General features: G+C 30.8%; 7 protein-coding genes across 7 annotated transcripts; 5 read left to right on the forward strand and 2 right to left on the reverse strand.

Annotated features, from left to right (window-relative positions):
* Positions 1 to 119: 119 nt before the first annotated feature.
* GO595_006439 (COP9/signalosome complex subunit Csn2) lies at positions 120 to 1,496 on the forward strand (the record flags this gene model as incomplete). Its single annotated transcript, XM_067919792.1, has 1 exon — positions 120 to 1,496. One exon carries the CDS (start codon positions 120 to 122, stop codon positions 1,494 to 1,496), a length of 1,377 nt encoding a protein of 458 aa, XP_067773317.1.
* A 1,185-nt stretch (positions 1,497 to 2,681) lies between these two features.
* GO595_006440 (DUF1716-domain-containing protein) lies at positions 2,682 to 4,046 on the forward strand (the record flags this gene model as incomplete). Its single annotated transcript, XM_067919793.1, has 1 exon — positions 2,682 to 4,046. The coding sequence occupies one exon, from the start codon at positions 2,682 to 2,684 to the stop codon at positions 4,044 to 4,046; it is 1,365 nt and encodes a 454-aa protein (XP_067773318.1).
* A 1,077-nt stretch (positions 4,047 to 5,123) lies between these two features.
* Positions 5,124 to 10,988, reverse strand: GO595_006441 (DNA polymerase epsilon catalytic subunit A; the record flags this gene model as incomplete). The annotated part of the gene is made up of 2 exons (XM_067919794.1): positions 5,124 to 7,317; positions 7,372 to 10,988. 2 exons carry the CDS (start codon positions 10,986 to 10,988, stop codon positions 5,124 to 5,126), a joined length of 5,811 nt encoding a protein of 1,936 aa, XP_067773319.1.
* A 575-nt stretch (positions 10,989 to 11,563) lies between these two features.
* GO595_006442 (Eukaryotic translation initiation factor 5) lies at positions 11,564 to 12,784 on the forward strand (the record flags this gene model as incomplete). Its single annotated transcript, XM_067919795.1, has 1 exon — positions 11,564 to 12,784. The coding sequence occupies one exon, from the start codon at positions 11,564 to 11,566 to the stop codon at positions 12,782 to 12,784; it is 1,221 nt and encodes a 406-aa protein (XP_067773320.1).
* Positions 12,785 to 13,104: 320 nt separating this feature from the next.
* Positions 13,105 to 13,455, forward strand: GO595_006443 (uncharacterized protein; the record flags this gene model as incomplete). The annotated part of the gene is made up of 1 exon (XM_067919797.1): positions 13,105 to 13,455. One exon carries the CDS (start codon positions 13,105 to 13,107, stop codon positions 13,453 to 13,455), a length of 351 nt encoding a protein of 116 aa, XP_067773321.1.
* Positions 13,456 to 13,780: 325 nt separating this feature from the next.
* Positions 13,781 to 14,389, reverse strand: GO595_006444 (Rab GTPase; the record flags this gene model as incomplete). The annotated part of the gene is made up of 1 exon (XM_067919798.1): positions 13,781 to 14,389. The coding sequence occupies one exon, from the start codon at positions 14,387 to 14,389 to the stop codon at positions 13,781 to 13,783; it is 609 nt and encodes a 202-aa protein (XP_067773322.1).
* Positions 14,390 to 16,133: 1,744 nt separating this feature from the next.
* Positions 16,134 to 17,237, forward strand: GO595_006445 (uncharacterized protein; the record flags this gene model as incomplete). The annotated part of the gene is made up of 1 exon (XM_067919799.1): positions 16,134 to 17,237. The coding sequence occupies one exon, from the start codon at positions 16,134 to 16,136 to the stop codon at positions 17,235 to 17,237; it is 1,104 nt and encodes a 367-aa protein (XP_067773323.1).
* Positions 17,238 to 19,019: the final 1,782 nt, after the last annotated feature.

Raw genomic sequence — 19,019 nt, forward strand, 5'->3', positions numbered from 1 at the left:
TAGCGTTAATACAACAGATCAAATTATCTATGACAAAAATAAAAAGGTGAATTATTTATTCATCTTGATTTATTTACCCTTATCGTCATTTAAAGGGTAATTTTACTTGCTAAAAAAACATGTCCGAAGAAGAAGACGAAGAAGTTTTTTTTGACGGTGATGGCGACGGTAATGAGGATGGTGAAGATTTTCCCCAAGAAGGATATGATGAAGTAGGAGGTGAAGGTAATGAAGAATATCAAGATGGTGCTGATTCTCCAGAGAATCTTTATCTTAGTGCCAAGAGTTCTATTGGTATTGATGACAATTATTCCATTGATGTTTTTTATCAAATCTATCAAAATCTTGATGCCCCAGAAAATCTTCGAATGAAGTCAATTTGCCGTGCTTCTATATGTTTATCATCTCTTGGCGACATTGATGGTACTCTTCAATCCATGAATGATCTTTTTGAACTTTATTCCCATGAAGAACTTTCACCACGAAAATTAGAGCGAACACTTCGACAAATCCTCCAAAACTTCCTCTCCAACGAGACCAAACTTCTTCAATTTCTGAAGTATTGTACTGATCATATTGATCGCATTAACATGCTTAAACTTTTCCTCGACTTCAAATTACGCCAATGCGAAGTCATCATGCAAAACCAAGACTACCCCGTCGCGCAAGAATACCTGGACGAAATCGAGCAGCTGTGTCCATTCCCACCGGATTATACTGACGAAGCGATGTGTTCCATTGTCATGCGAATGCTCATTTTGAAAATCGAATTTTGCGATTTGCATCACAACGAAGACGAGATCATATCCATCTACAACGAAGCCTCACAGATTCCACGCACGACATTAAACACACGACAGAACGGAGTCATCAACAAAATCGAAGGAATTATACTCCTTCGCTCACATAATCCCTCCGAAGCCTATAATAAATTTAACGAATCGTTCCGCTGCTTCAACGAGTGCGGCGGTACCTCGCAAGTGCAAGTGCTGCCGTACTGCGCGTTGGCGTGCATGTGGGCGCAGAAGGAATGCGACTTCTTCATCGCGCCGGAAGTGCAATGCTTCTGTACGCATCCGGTCGTGGCGCCGTTGTACCAATTAGCGGAAGCGTACGAGAAAAGAGATATAGTCCTGTTCAACGATAAGCTCGAATCAGCAGAGAAAGTTTTGGATGGTGAAATATATCACCAAATTTTTGATGAGATTAGGAAATTTGTGTTGAGATGTGCAATTGTGAACTTCTGTTGCTCGTTCGATGAGGTCGAAATCGTTTATATGGCAAAGACTTTGAGCTCAGAGCCGAACGAATGTTTCGATATTTGCATCGATTTGATCCTTGGTAATGAGTTGAACGCTGTGATAGATAGGCAAAAGGGAATACTGAGAATGCTCCCGGCGAAAAAGGAATCGATTTATTTGAGCAACATAAAGCAATTGGTGATGGAAATTGAGGCGCGTGTGCGCAGGCAAAAGGTAAAAGTGAAAGTGAAATAAATTGAAAAGTATTAACTATTAATAAAAACAAAACTTATCAAATGAATTTTGTTCTTTAGAAAATAATTGTTGTGAATAATAAATTTATTATTTGTGTTATTTCATAAATGATGTGATATTGTTAAAATTCCCTTTTTGTAATTGGAATATAATTAAAATTTTTTTTTCCCTTTTATAAATTGCATAATATTCGAACAAATTGTGATTGATTAAATGAACTTAGGTTTATAATTTTGGTGAGTTATATTTAAATATAAATAAAATTACTTATTTAATATGTTCGAAATTAAATGTATTTTGATATTTTTAATAGATTATTTAATTTATATATAGAAATGTAATAGAATGTTTAAATTAAATCGTAATTCAGTAAAAGTATGATTTTATTAAATAAATTATAATGATAAATGATCAAGATCGATTATGTTTTAATAAAAGCCTTCTCTTGTATATATTCCTTTTCTTTTTTTAAACATCCTATCCAACATTTGTTGATGATTTTCTGCATCAATATATTATTGATTTAAGAACCAAATATATAATATGTTAAAAAAAATACTTTTTTTATATTTGATAATAATTATAAATGAATAACACTAATTTTTTAAAGAAATATTTCACTCATTCATAGTATGTTTTATAAGAAATTGATCATAACAAAATTATAATTAAAAACCTTTTAAAGGAATGCTTTGCTTATGTTGAAATGAATTTTTGGGTAAAAAATAACAAAAGAAAAAAATAACTTATTATCAATAAGTCATTGAAAATAAATATATTCTAAATAAAAAGTTTAGATAATCATGAAATTGCTTACTAATATTTGTGAGTTAGAATGTTGAAATACAATTGTGAAAGCAGACAACTTATTTCCAAATAAACAAGTGCCATTCACCAATGTTTTTGTTGGCAAAAGATTTAAATATGAGAAATTCAAAATTTGAAGTTCTTTTCCTTGTTGGATCAAATAATTTGAAGCATCTTGCCTTCCACATTTTCGATCAGTAATTGTTATTTCACAATCTTCTGTGAAAAGACTTTCTATTTCCGTCCTATTTGTCAAGAACTTACAAAATATATTTAAAATCATCTTGAGGTCAGCGAAAGGATTGTTATTGTTATACATTTTTTAGGCTAATCTAAACAAACTTTGTCAAAATAAAAGACCGTTAACATACAATTTAAATGGCGCTTAGAGAAATTGAAGAAATTGAAGAGGAGCCAATTCTCGTTACAGAAGATGATTTAAAATATACGTGTAATTCGTTGTTAAAGGAAGTACAAAAAATAGAAAACATCCCTCAACAAAATAATGAAATGATTTCAAGATCAGAAAGAAACATTATTAATTTACTTACAAAACTTCAAGAATGCGAAGGCATTGATGGGTTTAATGAGGTACTATTTGAATCTCCTGTAACTCAAAAATTTTCAGCATTAATTCAATGCCCAAACACAGAAATTTCTTCTCTCTTCATTTCAATTCTTACAGATGTATGCGAAAACACAAACTCGATCCCAATTGTTAAGCGAGGTAATTATCTTGAAATTGCAATTTCTCGTTGTGTTACGGTCAATTTTATTGAAGTCCAACCAGACGCCCAACTCCTATATGGAACTTTCAATCTCATTGCCACGATTCTGGATGGATGTGAAGATGCTCCAGATTATGCCACACATTTATTACAAGACACTGAAGTTCTTAGCCTCATCGAAAAACAGTTTATCAGAGATGACTTTGATGAGAACGTTCTTGCAGCCACAGAAACTTTAGCCATCCTTCTCCAAATTCAGCCATCGTTCATTTCCAAAATTGACATTGGTCTTGTCAATCTTTTGGTTCGTTTTTGTGCCAATCTTCAAAATCCCAAATCAGCGAGCGAAATTGAAGCTGCGCACAACGCATTTAATTCTGTCATATTAATTGGTCTCGATGAAATCGGTAATGAAAAGCTCGTAGAACTTCGTGCAATTGATATTCTTCTTAACTGTTGGACACCACATTCATCTGTTGCTCTTTTAGCAATCAGATCTGTTGAGTCTGTTCTTTCTGCATCAAAAGCTTGTTGTGAACAATTTATCGAAGGCGGCGGCATCAAAAAGCTTTTTAGTGCACTTAATGATCAAATGATTGTCAAATCCCAAAAATTCTGTGTTCCAATTGTTGGGATATTAGACTCACTTCTTACTATCCTTGACACCGATTCCACTTATTTCATGAGAGTTATGAGGAAGTTTGAGGAGAAAGAATGTGAGAAAGTTGAGAGAATTGTTCAAATTGCAGAATTTTTATTTGATATTGTCGATGAGAAAAATCCGGATTCACTTGATAATTTACAATTATGTTGTTGTATTATTATGGTTATTTTTGGGTATGGATCAATTGAAATCCAAACAAAATTGATTCAAGAAATTTCAGATTCCGAATCAATTGATTTTCAATTAGTTGTTGACTCAGCCGAATTAAGAATTGACGAAGCAAAGTCAATTGCTGATAGAGTTAGAAAAGGTATCGAAATGATACAAAAAGTGGTAGATGTAAACATTTGATATTTTTAACGTTCTTTATTAAACGGCTGTTTCACGAAATTTCAATGTAAACGGTTTACATTCAGCACGATATAAAACCGTCCAGTCAACAACAAAATGGTGAAAAACGAAATCGTGTGCACATTTACAAAATCAAAATTAATCCTTATACTCTTGTCTATCCTCTATTTTATAGGGTTGACGTGGTCAATTTTTTATTCAGGAATTTGGGCTTCAACTGATGTTTTTGATTATGCATACAGTGCTTGCCCGTTCGTCCTTATTATCATGGTACCAATAGAAATTATCTTTGCTTCAATATCTGTAATTATTTATTGCTGTTGCACAAACAAAGTTGCATTCAAGGTTTTTGCATGGATAACAGCCGTTATAAGCATTGGTCCCATTGTTACCCACGGTGTTTCTCTTTCGGACACTAATCCTACAAGATGTGCTAATATTTACATCTCAGCACAAAAATATCATAAAACTGAAATTGTGCAAGGTTGTTTTGATGCCAATTCTAACAATGCTGCTTTGTTATCATTTTACACCTTGACTCATGTCCTGCTTTTAATCCATTTAATAATGATCAACTTTGGTATACCTCCTCCTGAACCGGTTTCAACACAACCAATGTCATTAAAAAATAATCAAGTATACTCACAAAATGCTCCACCTCAACCAACTGGATACTCACAATTTTACTAAATATTATATTTAAATTCTTTAATAAAATGAAATACTGTGAAATATTTTTTAAACCAACACAAACCTTAACTAAAGACACATTTTTAAATGATTTTTTTTTATATATCAGAGGTTCTTTTAAGGTGCAAACTGTTTTACATTTCAATATTGTTTAACGTTCGTTTTGCAAAACATATTTTTTACACATTCGTAAACATTTATTTTCACAAAATTTTAAACATATGTTACCATTTTTTGAATTTTACTTGAAATGTGATCGTATTTAATTTGTTTAATTTTTCAGATTAACAATTTAGAACCAGTGAAACATCATAAAGCGCATCAGCATATTCCAAATTCTTTATTTCAATAAAATGAAAACAAATTCAAATATTTAATATTATTTATTTATTCTGATAACTGAATGAACTTTTCTATCACTTCGAGCAAGTTCTTAAATTCGTGATATTTTGCAGTTATTGCCACAGTTTTCATAAATTCCAACATTTCATCCTTCGCCACTGAAGTCTTTAATTTTCCACCGTCTTCACAAGTTAACATTAATTTTCTTCCTTGTACCTTTTTACATTTTTCGCATCTTAAGTCTTGTGTCATATAGAACTGATATCTTCTTGAGAATTCTTCGAATATCCATCTTTCGAATATTCGCACGTCATAAGGCTGCTGACAAAATATGCAGAGCCAATTTCCTTCTAATATATCTTCATCTCTTAAGACGTCGATATTTCTAACGCTTAAACAATGATGACATAAAACATTTGGTATTGTCAATGATAGCGAAGGATCATCAAACTTTGCGCGTTGATCAAATTCACCGATATTTAGAATTGTTAAAATATTTCTTCGTAATGATTGAATTTGATGTTGAATCTTTTCATCACCTAAACCATCGATTACATAAAATATTGTGTTTATCAATAATAAGAAATCGTTCACTTGTAATGAAGTTTTCTTTCGAAGTTTATTATCGATAATTGTTGGAGTTAAACGAGCTGAATCAGCCATCTTAAATAAAGCCATTGAAGCTGATTTAAAGAAGTCTTTAAGTTGATGAACTTCGAATAACATCAAATCATTAAAGAACTCGATTAAATAATCGGAATATTTCTCAGGTAAAAACTTGGAGATATTCCATGTCGATAAATAACGTTCAGTATCGAAAGTTCCTTGATAATTAAACTCATCAATCCATACAAGTTTCGTATAGTCATGAATAACTTCGAAATCAATCCATCTTAATAATTGTTTGTTCTTTAGCTCAATGAATGCATGATCAGGTGAGAAGTCGCCAATATTTAATATGAGACGTGATTGATCAGCAAAGATCACTGGAATATCAGAACTATTAAAGTGTGATATCATTTGTTTGAATAAAATTGTTAGAAAATGATAAAAGACAGAATGTAATGCAGGATCATAAAAAACAGAACTTGATGAGCCTAACCATGTACCAATATGTCCGATTAATGATGATAATATATTACTTTCATTTTGACATTTGGTGACTATTTTAGATAAGAAATTAGATAATATATTAAATACTGGAGCAGTAATAGTGATTGCATCTAATGACGGCTTAGAATTAAAGTCTTCAAATGATGGAGTTATATGTTGTGGTAAATATTGATCAATTAATGTTTGACATTCAATAATTGCTGATGTAGATAAATGTGATACTCGATATTCGATACATCGTGACATATATGTACCTTTTTTATTTTCACATAATGATGAAAATGGATCACCGGGCGTAGATATTAATGTATTAGAATATGACCCTCCAATATCAGGTTCGGATGATTCTGAATACCATAAAGCATAATTATTTTGGATTAATTCTCGTGCAAATAATATATCAAGTGCTTTCATACAAATGTCTTCATTTAAATTGCCTATCGGTATATTCAATAATTGTGCGTAATTTAATCGTTGGCTGAGATCAATTTGGAATTGTAAATAACGGGTAATAAAGTTCTCAAAAACCGTGATGTCCCATCTTTGATTAGACTCATTATAAAAGTCATCACTTTCAGGGAAATCTAAAGTAATTATAGGATAATTATGTAATGTAGTAACCTTCAATGAAGTTAAAAGTTGATCAAGTGTTAAATGAGAATTTAATATTATAACTGTATTATTATTACGTCCAAATTTACTTAATGTGTTTTGAAGTAATTGAGCTGATTCACGTACAGTTTGGACATGTTTTATATTATAATTTCCTATTTTAACGATAGGAATATCATTTGTAATACGTTGTAATGCAGCTTCTTGAATATTCTTTAATGGTGGTGTAGATAAATCATTCGGATCTGGATAAAACATAAAAATTGTTGCATCAGTGACTTCTGAATCTAATAAAATTGGTACCATTGCTATCATTCCTTTACGTTTCGAATAACATGAATATATAAATATTTTGTTGATTCCATCAAAAATTGGTAATTGTAATGTTTTTGATTGTTTTATATTAGGTAATATCCATTTATTCTTCTTATATGGGTTTATAGATAATCCTAAGTTACATAATGCTCTAAAGATTGGTGGTACATTCGTTTCATATACACCATAAACTCCTGCACTACTAAATGATGAAGTTAATATTGATTTATGTGTTAAAAACTCAGATTCGGACATTGTAAATTTAGTAACAACATCAGGTGGAAATGAATGTGGTAAATTAATTTTAACTTGTTTAGCTTTATCTTTCATATGTTGTTGAAAGATTTCAGCTGCTTCAGATGTAGAATTAATATAAAATATTCGTGGCACATCAATTTCGATTCGATTAATTACTTTAGGTGCGACTTGTATAAATGCTATAATTGTTCCAGGTTGTGATGATGGTCTAATTTCGATAACACGCCATTCATTAAATGAAGTTGTAGAAACACGATTTTCAATTGCAATTGATCGGTTCAATCTCCAATTCTTTTTAATCATTAAAAGTTTCTTTTGATAATCTGTTAATTTATCATAATCTCTAATAGCTTTTTGACGAATAATTTTTGGTCTTTCAGTTGCTGCTTCAAAGTTAAGTTTTGTTTGACCTTTCATTAATTTTTGTTCTTTTTGTCTCTTAATTACCCAATCAGGAGGAGGAACATCGAAGTTTTTAATTGTAATTCCTTGAAGCATTGAAGGGATAATTAAAATCTTTTGTAAAGCTGAATAAAGTCTATTTGTATAATAATCCCAATCAATAATATCTCTAAAATCAGTCGTTTGTAATGTACTATCATTTGTCCATTTTCTTAAGAAGAACAAAATTCTTTCTTGAGAATTATCTCGAAATATTATAACAGGAATTGCACGTAATGCAACGGATTCTGTTGTAGGTAATCTTGAAATGATATATTCACATTTTAATCCAGTATTAGTTAATATATCATCACCTAAAATCTCTGCTAATCTACGTGCAGTAGTAATTGAAGTAGATTTACGATTACCATAAGCAACAAGATTTTTGCTCATTGTAGATGATTCACTTAATAACCCTAAAAGTTCATCATCTTCAATTGTTCTACCTTTAGTTCTAAGGATCATTAAATATTGCTTACATACTTCAGCAACATTTTGATATATTTCTTGATTAGTATTCCCTTTCATAAATGAAATAAATGCATCGTTTTGTAACATTTTGATCATGATCCATTCACCTCTTCGTTTAATTTCAAATCCTTTTAATTCTGTAATATGTCCATGACTATTAAATACAGCATATCTTTTCTTAAGTTTTTTGTTTTCTTCTTTAGCTGCTGGTAAAAACATTGCATGATAAGGCCCATCGATTTCAAAGAAAATCGAATTTTCTTTTCGTACAATATATTCATTTGTACCAGGAATTAATTCATGATATTGATAATTGGAAAACCCTTTATCAACATTATGATTTAACATTGAACAAGGAAATGAAAATGATGCTCGTTGACCATTCTTAAGTTGAAATGTTTTTGTCATTGGAAACATTGATGGAAATGCAGACCATATTCCATCAGTATCAAGTTCTAAACCTTTACCAAGTCCTTGTACTATATAGCGCGTTTGCTTAATGATTGTTGCACCTGTATGTGTTATAATTCCGGCCATTTCTATTGATCTCCATCTTGATCCAGTTCTCATAACATAACCATAAAATGAATTCAACAATGCTTTGTGTGCAAGTTGTAATGAGTCATATAACACAACCATTTTCTTGGCTTGTTCACGTTCTGCAGGTGTTTTAGATTGATCTCTTTTTTTGTTCCATACCTTTAATAAGTTTTTATATTCATAACGTCGATCTCGAAATGATCGAACAGTATCAACATAAAAAGAATTAGCTTTCATACATATAATTGAAGTTCTTTCTTCTTCTTGTGTGACTTTAGTTTTTTGATACATTTTCTTACAAAAGTCAGTAAGTCGTTCTTTAAACTTTTTGGTTTGTTCTTCAACACTTAATGCATGCCATGGAGTTCCATTAACACTTTCTCCTTCAAGTTGTCTCAGTACTGCATTCGATTGTGCTTCAGTAGCTGGAAAGAATTCTCCACGCCAAGTCCACGTCATTTTACGTTGACATTTATCACCTTTAAATTGACATTTAGAACAAATCGATTCATTAACTATAGCTGTAGGTTGTAAACGATTTGTTAATATGATATTTGGATACATTGCACCTACATCTAAATGAATTATAATGGGCTTACCATTAAACCTTGGATGATCTCTAATGTTTTCAAGTTCGGTTATAATATTTTGTTGAACTTCATCAAAGTTTTCGATGTCTTCTTTCTTTAACTTTAAGTCATGATCTAAAACAAAATCTAAAATACTCGGAACTCGATTAATAATATTTTGATATTGTTCTGGATCAAGATCAAAATCCGTTTCAATATCATCTCTATAAATTCCAGATCTTAATGCTTCAACGCGTCCACCACTATAACTTTCGGAATGTAAAATATGTCCATTCCATTTACTCATTGAGTTAACACCACTTTTGTTCGGAAAGAATATGTTCGCATGATATGCACTCGCCATTAGAAGTGCTTCACATAATGTACCTGTACCACGACGTAAACAATCATCGGAATTCACAGGCAAAACAGTTGTTAATGAGAAAATAAATGGATGGACGTACTTAATATATAAATAATATGTCGCATATGCATCAGAAACTGAATAATTTGCTAAACGTTGTGGATCTTCAACTCCTAAAGGACAGATATCTTCTGGATCTAATTCAAGTGGATTATATTGAAGCTTGGCTTTGGTAACAGCTTTTAAACCATGTGAACCTGCGGGTAAATATGAATCTCGCTTAACCCACTTGAAACAATCAAGGTGAGGTGAATAGTGCGATAGGTATTCAACCGTCTTATCGTTCGTGTGATGGAACCCAATTTCTTCATACATACTAATGCCATTAATTTGCATACGACGTTCAACAAAAGGCCAATCAAAGGCATCCCCGTTGAACGTAACAAAAATATGGGGTTTGACTTCTTTGATATGTTCTAACCATCGATTAAGCATTGATTGTTCATCATCACAATTCCAAACAGTAAACTCACAATAATATTCAAGTGGTGAATACTCAAAGGATTCAATGTCTTTCGAAAACCAATTCTTATTAGTGACTAGATATCCTTTCCCATCAACCATGTATGAAATCATCATGATTTGATCGGTTTCTGGATTTGGAAACATAAGTGGTTCTTTGGAACACTCTATATCAAATGCTAGAATTCGTGGTTGTGGAGGTGCTTGTTTTTCATTATCACGTTCAAGAACAATTTCACCATTAATGTTTCGAACATTATACCAAAGGCCTACTCTAATGTCAAAGTCTAAACAGAATCTTTCGTAATATGGTACATCATATTCTCTGAGTTGAAGATTCTTTTCACGATTTAGTTCATCACGTACTTTTTTGAGATCATCAACATTTGCAAATCGTAAACGATGTCCTAAAACTTCTCCTTTTTCTCCATCAATTTTGTTAACATTTTCAATTCGTCGAACTCTTGGATTATCTTCATATTGTGCAAGTTGTGGAAAAGGACTTAGTACATAAAAATAAGGCTCATATATTTTTTGAACACGCCAACATGAACCATCTTCTTCCATAAAGAATAAATCGACTGCACTAAATTGAATTTCGCTATTACTAAGTTGTACTTTAGTTGGTTGTACATTTATGAGCCATCCATTTTTTACATCAAAATCTTCGGCAAGGTTGTACCAAAGATATTGAGGATTGCTCATAAACAATTGTGTACTCTATAATTTTTTCTCAATACTTTTCAAAACAGAATTAGTAAACGTATAGTGGGTCCAAAAGAACGTTTATTGGCCATAGTGATACTTCTCTTCCTTCTCTAGACAGTACTGTTCCATTAAATCACACAGGCTTAAAGAAAACCCACCAGAGGTAAGAGTAAAACGTTCATTGATCTGCCAAACTTTAAGTTCTTCATCCAAATTATTCATGCTTTTGGTAACAAGTACATATCATAAAAAGGAATCCACTCTTTTGAAGTGCAACTACACTACTGTTCAAGTTACTTTGAACTACCCCAATTGAAAATCTTTCTTTTCTTATATATATTAAAAGATTGTTTCCAAGAAACTATTATCAATACAAAAAATCATTACCTATTTTTTCATGGTTACCGCTTACATTTCTGATATAATGTCTCTTTACATGAAAAATAAATAGATATAGAAATTTGGTATTCAGAACTCTTCAAACGATCCTATCGTCTTAATTTGAGAGGATAATCCGCCACACGTAAACGTTCTCCGATTTTGTTTGACCATTCGATTTTTACAAATTAAAAATGTCTGCGAAAATACCAATGATACCAATCAAAAAAGATGCCGACGAGCATTATCGTTACAAAATGCCAAGAATTACAGCGAGACCTCAATCTTCTGGTAATGGTGCAAAAACATCAATTCTTAATGGCAAAGCAGTTGCTCAAGCAATTGGTCGTCCGCTAAATTATCTAACACAATGGTTTGGCTATGCTTTTGCTGTTCAAGCTAAGCAACAACAAAAACAAGATACCATTCTTTTGAACGGATCACATTCAGAAGGAAAGAAATTATTGAATTCACTTTACGAATTCATTGATAATTTTGTTCTTTGTCCAGTTTGCCAAAATCCAGAAACCACATTTGAAAAAAAGAATAATGTATTGTATCTTCATTGTCATTCGTGTGGTAACGAAACTCCTTGTCAAATTACCAAATCAGCTGCTTATGTACAAAAGATGTATGATTGGATTCTTAGTCATATTACAGAAGAAACTAAAAATTCAAGTAATGTAACTAAACAGATCAAACGCAAAGGAAATGGTTCGGTAGACTTCCCAAAGGGAGCAGGGTCTGTTGGCCAAGGCGTGTACATCAACACAGAGGAACTTACGGCAATTCTCAAATCTCTCGAACCCGCTCCAGATAAGCCTCAAAATGTCACTGTCAGTGAAGAGGAGACCGACAAATTCTTTGAAGACCTTACAAAGATTATACATTCAGATGCTAGTGATGATGATATTTTTTCCAAAATCACCGAATTCACATCAAAAGCAAACGTCAACAAGTCATCGCTTCTTATGATGGTCTTCCAGGCGCTTTTTACTGATCATGTAAAGGAAATTCTTGATTTGATCAAAAAACGTCGCGTTCTCTTAATATTAGTAACAATGGAAGAAACATCTCAAAGGGACTTCCTCAGTATCATGAGTCAGTTTGTTTGTAAGACACATCCAGAACTATTGACATCTGCACCAATAATCTGGTACACACTCTTCGACAATGAAATTGTTGAGGAATCGGCACTGCAAATGTGGAGAAAGAAGCTGTCATCCAGATTTGAGAAAGATAAAGCAAAAGCAAATGAACTCAGAAATGTCGTTCTTAAGCCGTTCTATGAGTGGCTTGAGAAAGCAGAATATGAAGTGGAAGAACCTGTTAATAAGGTTGAGCAAAAGGCTGAGGAAACTAAGGACGATGAGAATAAAGAAAATGAAGATGAAATTGATATTGATAGCATTTAGTAAAATATGATTTAAGTACATCATAAGTGTAAATGTGTGAAGCTGTTTTAAAATTGAAAATTTGGATTTTAATTTTTGATTTCATATGAACTTTGATTTTTAATGACAATTTTTGATATCCACACTCAATGCAATTGTTAAATACGTGTAGTAAAGCTGAATGTAATGTTTAATAAGATCGCAATCAGAGAGTTGATAAGAACATTCGAATGTAGATATTTGACAACTGAATTCAAAATCTTAATTTCACAAAATTCTGTGATTCGGAACCAAATATCAATTGAAAAAGTATGTCAAAATTAGTCACTTCATTTACGAATATGGAACTCATCAAAACAATTGTTCCATGCGCAATTTGTGCAACCTCTAGCCTCCTTTTATATCTAAAGGTTCAATCCATTGATGAGAAGCAAAACAAACTCCTCGAAGAAGTTAATGAAATCAAAGGAAGAATTTCTCAAGATTCCCTTGCAGAAGCAATTCTTGAAGCAACCAACTCAACTAAAGATAAAAAGAAGGACAAGAAGAAGGATAAGAAAGATAAAAAGAAGAAAGATAAGAAATCTAAAAAAGATAAGAAGAAGGATAAAAAGGATAAGAAAGATAAGAAGAAGGACAAAAAGGACAAGAAAGATAAGAAAGACAAGAAAAAGGATAAGAAGAAGAAGTAAATAAAAATAATTTAATTTCATAATTATCTCCGTTTATACTTAACTAATAATGTGAAGCAAGTTTAAGGAGTGAATGTTCTTTAGATTTTTTTCATATAGTTGGAAATATGAAATGAGTATCCATTTGAAAAAAAAAATATTTATTAGTTTGTAAAATCCGACTAACTGTGGCTCACGAAGTTATAATTTATTAGTGATAAAGAGAAAGCAAAAGGCACAATATTGATTATTTCAAATCCTCAAATTTAAAAAAAAATACGAAAATAAATCTCAAATAAACAAAAATAGGGTGTTGAGGCGATATATGTTTAGTCATATTTCAAGATTACTTACATAATCCCCTTTTCTTTCTGTTTTTCTTTGGTTGTGATATGTCGATTGTGTTTGCAGGAGGTTGTTCGGGTTCATTTTCTTTGCGCTTTTTGATGACTTTGGCCATTTCGAGGAATGTCTCTTGAATTCCAAGACCAGATCTGGCTGATGTTTCAAAGTATGGGACGTTGTTGGTTCTCTTAAATTCATTAATCATATCTTCAGTGACAACTTTTTCAAGGTCGCACTTATTTCCAACAAGGAAAATATCAACAGTTGAAGATGCGTTTTCCTTAATTGAATTCATCCACTCATTAACCATATCGAAAGAAGTTTGATTTGTAAGATCAAACACCAAAAGAATACCGTCTGCTCCTCTTAAGAAAGATTTTGTAATTGTACGATATTGTTCCTGCCCTGCAGTATCCCAAACTTGTAATTTGATGGGTTTCTCGTCAATTACCATTCTCTTAACCTTAAAATCGAGACCGATAGTTGATAAAAACGCTTCTTGGAACTTATTTTCAGAGTAACGAAGTAAGATACATGTTTTACCAACAGAGGAATCTCCTACAAGCAATATTTTAATAGTCATTTCTCCATTTTGCGCAGCGTTTGCCATCTCTGATAGAACTATTTGGCCTAACCTCCAAGGATTCTATCAAAAACCTAACGGTTACTAATCACAATTTCTTGAATAATATGTCTCAAAAAGTGTGTCATTTGAGAGGAAAAGCTGGTGCAAAATAGAATCCTTTGTTTTTAAACCGTTATTTTTTAGAAAAGAACAGATATTTGACGAGCTGGAAAAGTACTTGTGCCATATCATGAAACCGCCGCTTATGATTTTGACCACTCAATATTTCAATACTATAACTGTTAATGAAAGTTTGTATACAACCGTCAAAATATTTATCCACGCAAAAATATCAAAATTCCGTTTTTTCAAGCAATTCATGAAGAATTCGTCTATTTATTGCTTAGCAGCTATTCCAATGTAACGAGTATTATATTAATTGAAGATGAAAGATCATTATTAACTTTTTAATTTCGATTTTCCAAGAACATTTTACGAACAGAAAAGGTTGACAGTTCATAGAAAATTGAATTATCCTCATAATTTTTGAACCACTTTTTGTATCAATTTTGATCAGTCTAAATTTAACATATTCAATAATTTCTGAGAGATTCAATCGATTATTAAATGAATTAAATAAATACAAAAAACGGATTTCTGAGAATTTTATGACAGCTTTTATGATACAACTGAAATTTGATATTTTTATAAGAAAACTTCAACTTGAGCTTTGTGCATACAACGACAGCACAGAAACTATTGCAATAAATTGTAACTGTGATTCGTATTTTTACATTCATGAAAGATATTTCCATAACCCATCAAGAGTTGCTTTGACAAAAACTAAATCGATCTCAAGGAGAAATTATTGATTGTACAAGGACAAAAATTTATCGGGAACTCTCTGCTGCTTAATGCTTTGCAAACTCAAAACATTTCGATTTCCCATTTTTTGTTTTGTTCATTTCTATTTAAGTAATCTTTGAATGATATAAGCAACGATTGGAACAGCTTCAAGAACAGTTTGGCTTATTTACTTGTTCTTTGAGGTTCAGCTCTTGCAATACTTTGTAAAGCATCCAAAATAATTACTATTTGGTTTAAGAGCATAAAGGCAAGGTCCCTCTAATCCAAATAAAAGAGTACAGCCATAAGGTCGAATTAATCCAAATGCATGAGATTGATGCAACACGGAAAACTAGTCTGGTACAGAAATTTGGATCCAAAATTGCCGAAGTTTGATTATGGTCTTTTCTTCTAATCAAACTGTATTATATTTGAATAACAATCTGGGCAATATCTAACTATTACACAAGCAATTTTGGTATCAACCCAAAAAAAGCTTTGTTTAGCTTTCTGCTAATAAAGACGACGCAGAAAGTAAAATAATTATTTTTTTTTTCAAAATATTTAAAATAACTTATTTTTTGTTATAGAAAAGCGTAAATTTATTTATGATGCTGAGAAAATAATTATAATTATACGCATTTTTACCTATTTGTTAAATTCTCGAATCAAAATTATTGTTTTGTGTTAAAGTAAGTAATTACAATCAATTTTGCAAATATTGAATCCATAAAGTTGGAATTCATCATCTAATTTAAAAATACTTCCTTGTTTGATTAGACTGCTTCCGCTTGGTTTCAACATCTTTTTTCATTTCACATAAATTAAACGTTTTTTTGTAATGACAAAGCGGAAATTGTATAGTTTACAAATCTAATCCCTTGAAATGGAGGCGATGGAGCATTTTCCCAGAGTTTTTGGGCGTCAAATTCTCTCCGCCACTATGTGCATCAAGGGGCGTGGTACTAAGGGACAAGAAATCCCTGTTTTTTTAACTGTTGGACATAATGAATTTGAAGTTTATAACAAAAATTGGGAGACTTGTTATCATTCATTCCAAACTTCTGACGGAAAAGTAGAGATGGATAAAAGTGGTTTATTACGTATTACATATTCCAAACCAAAAGAGCAACAAAAACAAACGTTTGATTTTACAATTTCTTTTGATCGACCAGATTTAATCATCAACATATTTAGTGGGAGTAATGAAGGTAGAAAACAAAGTAGTTCTATGAATATTATTGATCTTCCAGAAGTCTTATCATTTTCATGTGGTTTGCCTCGAAACATAGCCGTTGACAAATTCAAGCCACTCCTTGAAGCCCAGGCACAAAAGCGAGTCCGTTTTCTTACATCATCCAACAAAATTAGTCATGCTCTCATATCATCTATTGCAATTGAATTCCGAATGCGCTTTCCGCAAATCGAGCCAGAGAATTGGAATGAAGCCTTTGATATCCTCTGGTTTGAGTTTGTAGCTTTTATTGTTTCACTTTGGACTCAAATTTTGAAAATTGCAATTGAACCACATACAGGTCCCAACTCATTTGATTATTTCCAACGCCTTGCAGCATCTATTTCTAGTATTATAGCCAAAGGTGCTGATGTCTTCCAAGTTGATCGCCGGTCATTTTTAATCTCTGCACGAAAATATCTTGATACAGGGGATTATACTACACTCCCCACTGCATCCCGGAAGATTGTTTCAGATGTTGAACTTGCATTAGGAAACGTCCGTAAACGGTGGCTCCTTCAATTGATTGATTTGTTTGAGTACACACAAATTTTCAGTGTGGCGATAGCTATCGCACAATCTGTCGCGGACGATACGAAGGAGGGAAGTTCACTTTCGAACATGCTTGCGTCTTGGGCCGTATCGTTGTCTACAAACCAGACGCGAGGCCCGAGGCAAAGCGACTTCATGAATGCATTGGAGAAGTTGGCGGTGGCGGTGCTACAAGCGAATGATTCAAAAAGATATCACCCGGAATTCCATTGCGTGTTGGCTTTATGGAAATTACATGAACTTGTTAAATCATCTGATTAATATTATAATATTATTTTGCTTAAAATGCAAATTATTTCATTTTAAATAAAATCATAAAATATAATAAATATTATGTGATGATACAAATTTTTATTTAATTAAAAAAGATTTTATTTTTTCTTATCTTTAAGTATTTTAACTATGTCTTTGTATCCTTCTTCCTTCGCTATCATAGCTGCTGTTAAAAATATATATCACAAATACCGAAAAATATTTTTGAATTGCAAATTATTTAAATGATCACCAAAACAAGTCATCAAATGTTTTTGATATTTAATTTAATTCCTTTATATTTAATAAGTAATTTAACCATTTCTATATTACCTTTTTTAACTGCATACATCAGTGGTGTATCGAATAATTTATATAAATTTCAAATTTACTTAAAAAGTATCGAATTTTTATATCAAACTTCAAATAAAATATATAAATTTTATCTTTTGTATTAATATATAAACCTTTTTGTTGAAGAAACAACTTTACAATTTCTATATTACCACTTACAATCGCATAATTAATTGGCATCTTAAGTTTAATTAAATTTAACACCAAATATTATTGCAAAATATAAAAACATTAAAACGAATTGCAAGAAAATCATATAAATATCTTTCAAATTTATATTTATTTTTTCATGTTTCAGAAGTAATTTCACTATTTCAATATAATTTTTACTTATTGCTAAAGTAAGTACTGTATTAAATCATTAAAACAATTTCCAAATATTATTATGATATAAAAAAAGTTATATATAAAAATTAATTAAAAAATATTAATATTTTTAGCATTAACATTAATATCTTTATGTTCAAGAAGTAGTTTAACCATATCTATGCTATTATTAGAAGTTGCTATAAATAATACTGAATCAAATAATTTAAATAATTTCCAAATATAATATAAAAATTTTAACATTAATTTTATCATTAACATTAATATCATCTTGTTTAAGAAGTAATTTAACTATTTCATAATGTTTATGTTGAATAGCTAAACTAAGTGCACTAAAACTTTTAAATTAATTCCGAAAAATATTTTTAAATATAAAAAAATTATAAAAATAAATTGATTGACGATTAATATCAATATCTTTATGTTTTAGTAATGATTGAACAATATCATAAAAACCTTTTTCAGATGCAAGAATAAATGGTGTAAAGAAAACTTCAAAGTTATTCCATAAATATAAATTAAACATCAAAAACATTAAAATTAACGTTATATATAACGAAAAAAAATTTTTGTCATTATAATTAATATCACTTTGTTCAAGAAGTAATTCAGCGACTTCTTTTTTAGATGTAATTAACGCATGTAAAAGAGCCGAATTCAATAATTTTATCAAATATTTTATTTATGTAAAGAAACATTAAATAAGTTAAACAAATCTGAAATAAAATTTAATAATATCTTTACAATTAATACCAATTCTTTTATCTTGAAGAATAATTTTAACAATATCAACATTACCTTTACGTGATAATTCCATTAAAACATTTCGAAACAAATATGATAAATACCTAATAAAAGCATTTAATAAAAAATCATTCAAACTAATTTTATTTTTTATGTTAATATCAATTTCAGGTTGTTGAAGAAGTAATTTAGCAATTTCTTCATTAGATGCATGCATTAAAGGTGTAAAAAATATGAAAAAAGAACTCCAAAAGTTATTAAACTAATATTAAATTATTCATAAAAACAATTTACACTCAAAACAAAAATCTTTTGCATTAACATCAACTCCATTTTCTTTAATAAGGAAATTAAACAATTCTAAAT

The sequence above is a fragment of the Histomonas meleagridis genome, assembly GCF_020186115.1.
Source record: "Histomonas meleagridis strain 2922-C6/04-10x chromosome Unknown contig_44, whole genome shotgun sequence".
Classification (NCBI taxonomy): Eukaryota; Parabasalia; order Tritrichomonadida; family Dientamoebidae; genus Histomonas; species Histomonas meleagridis.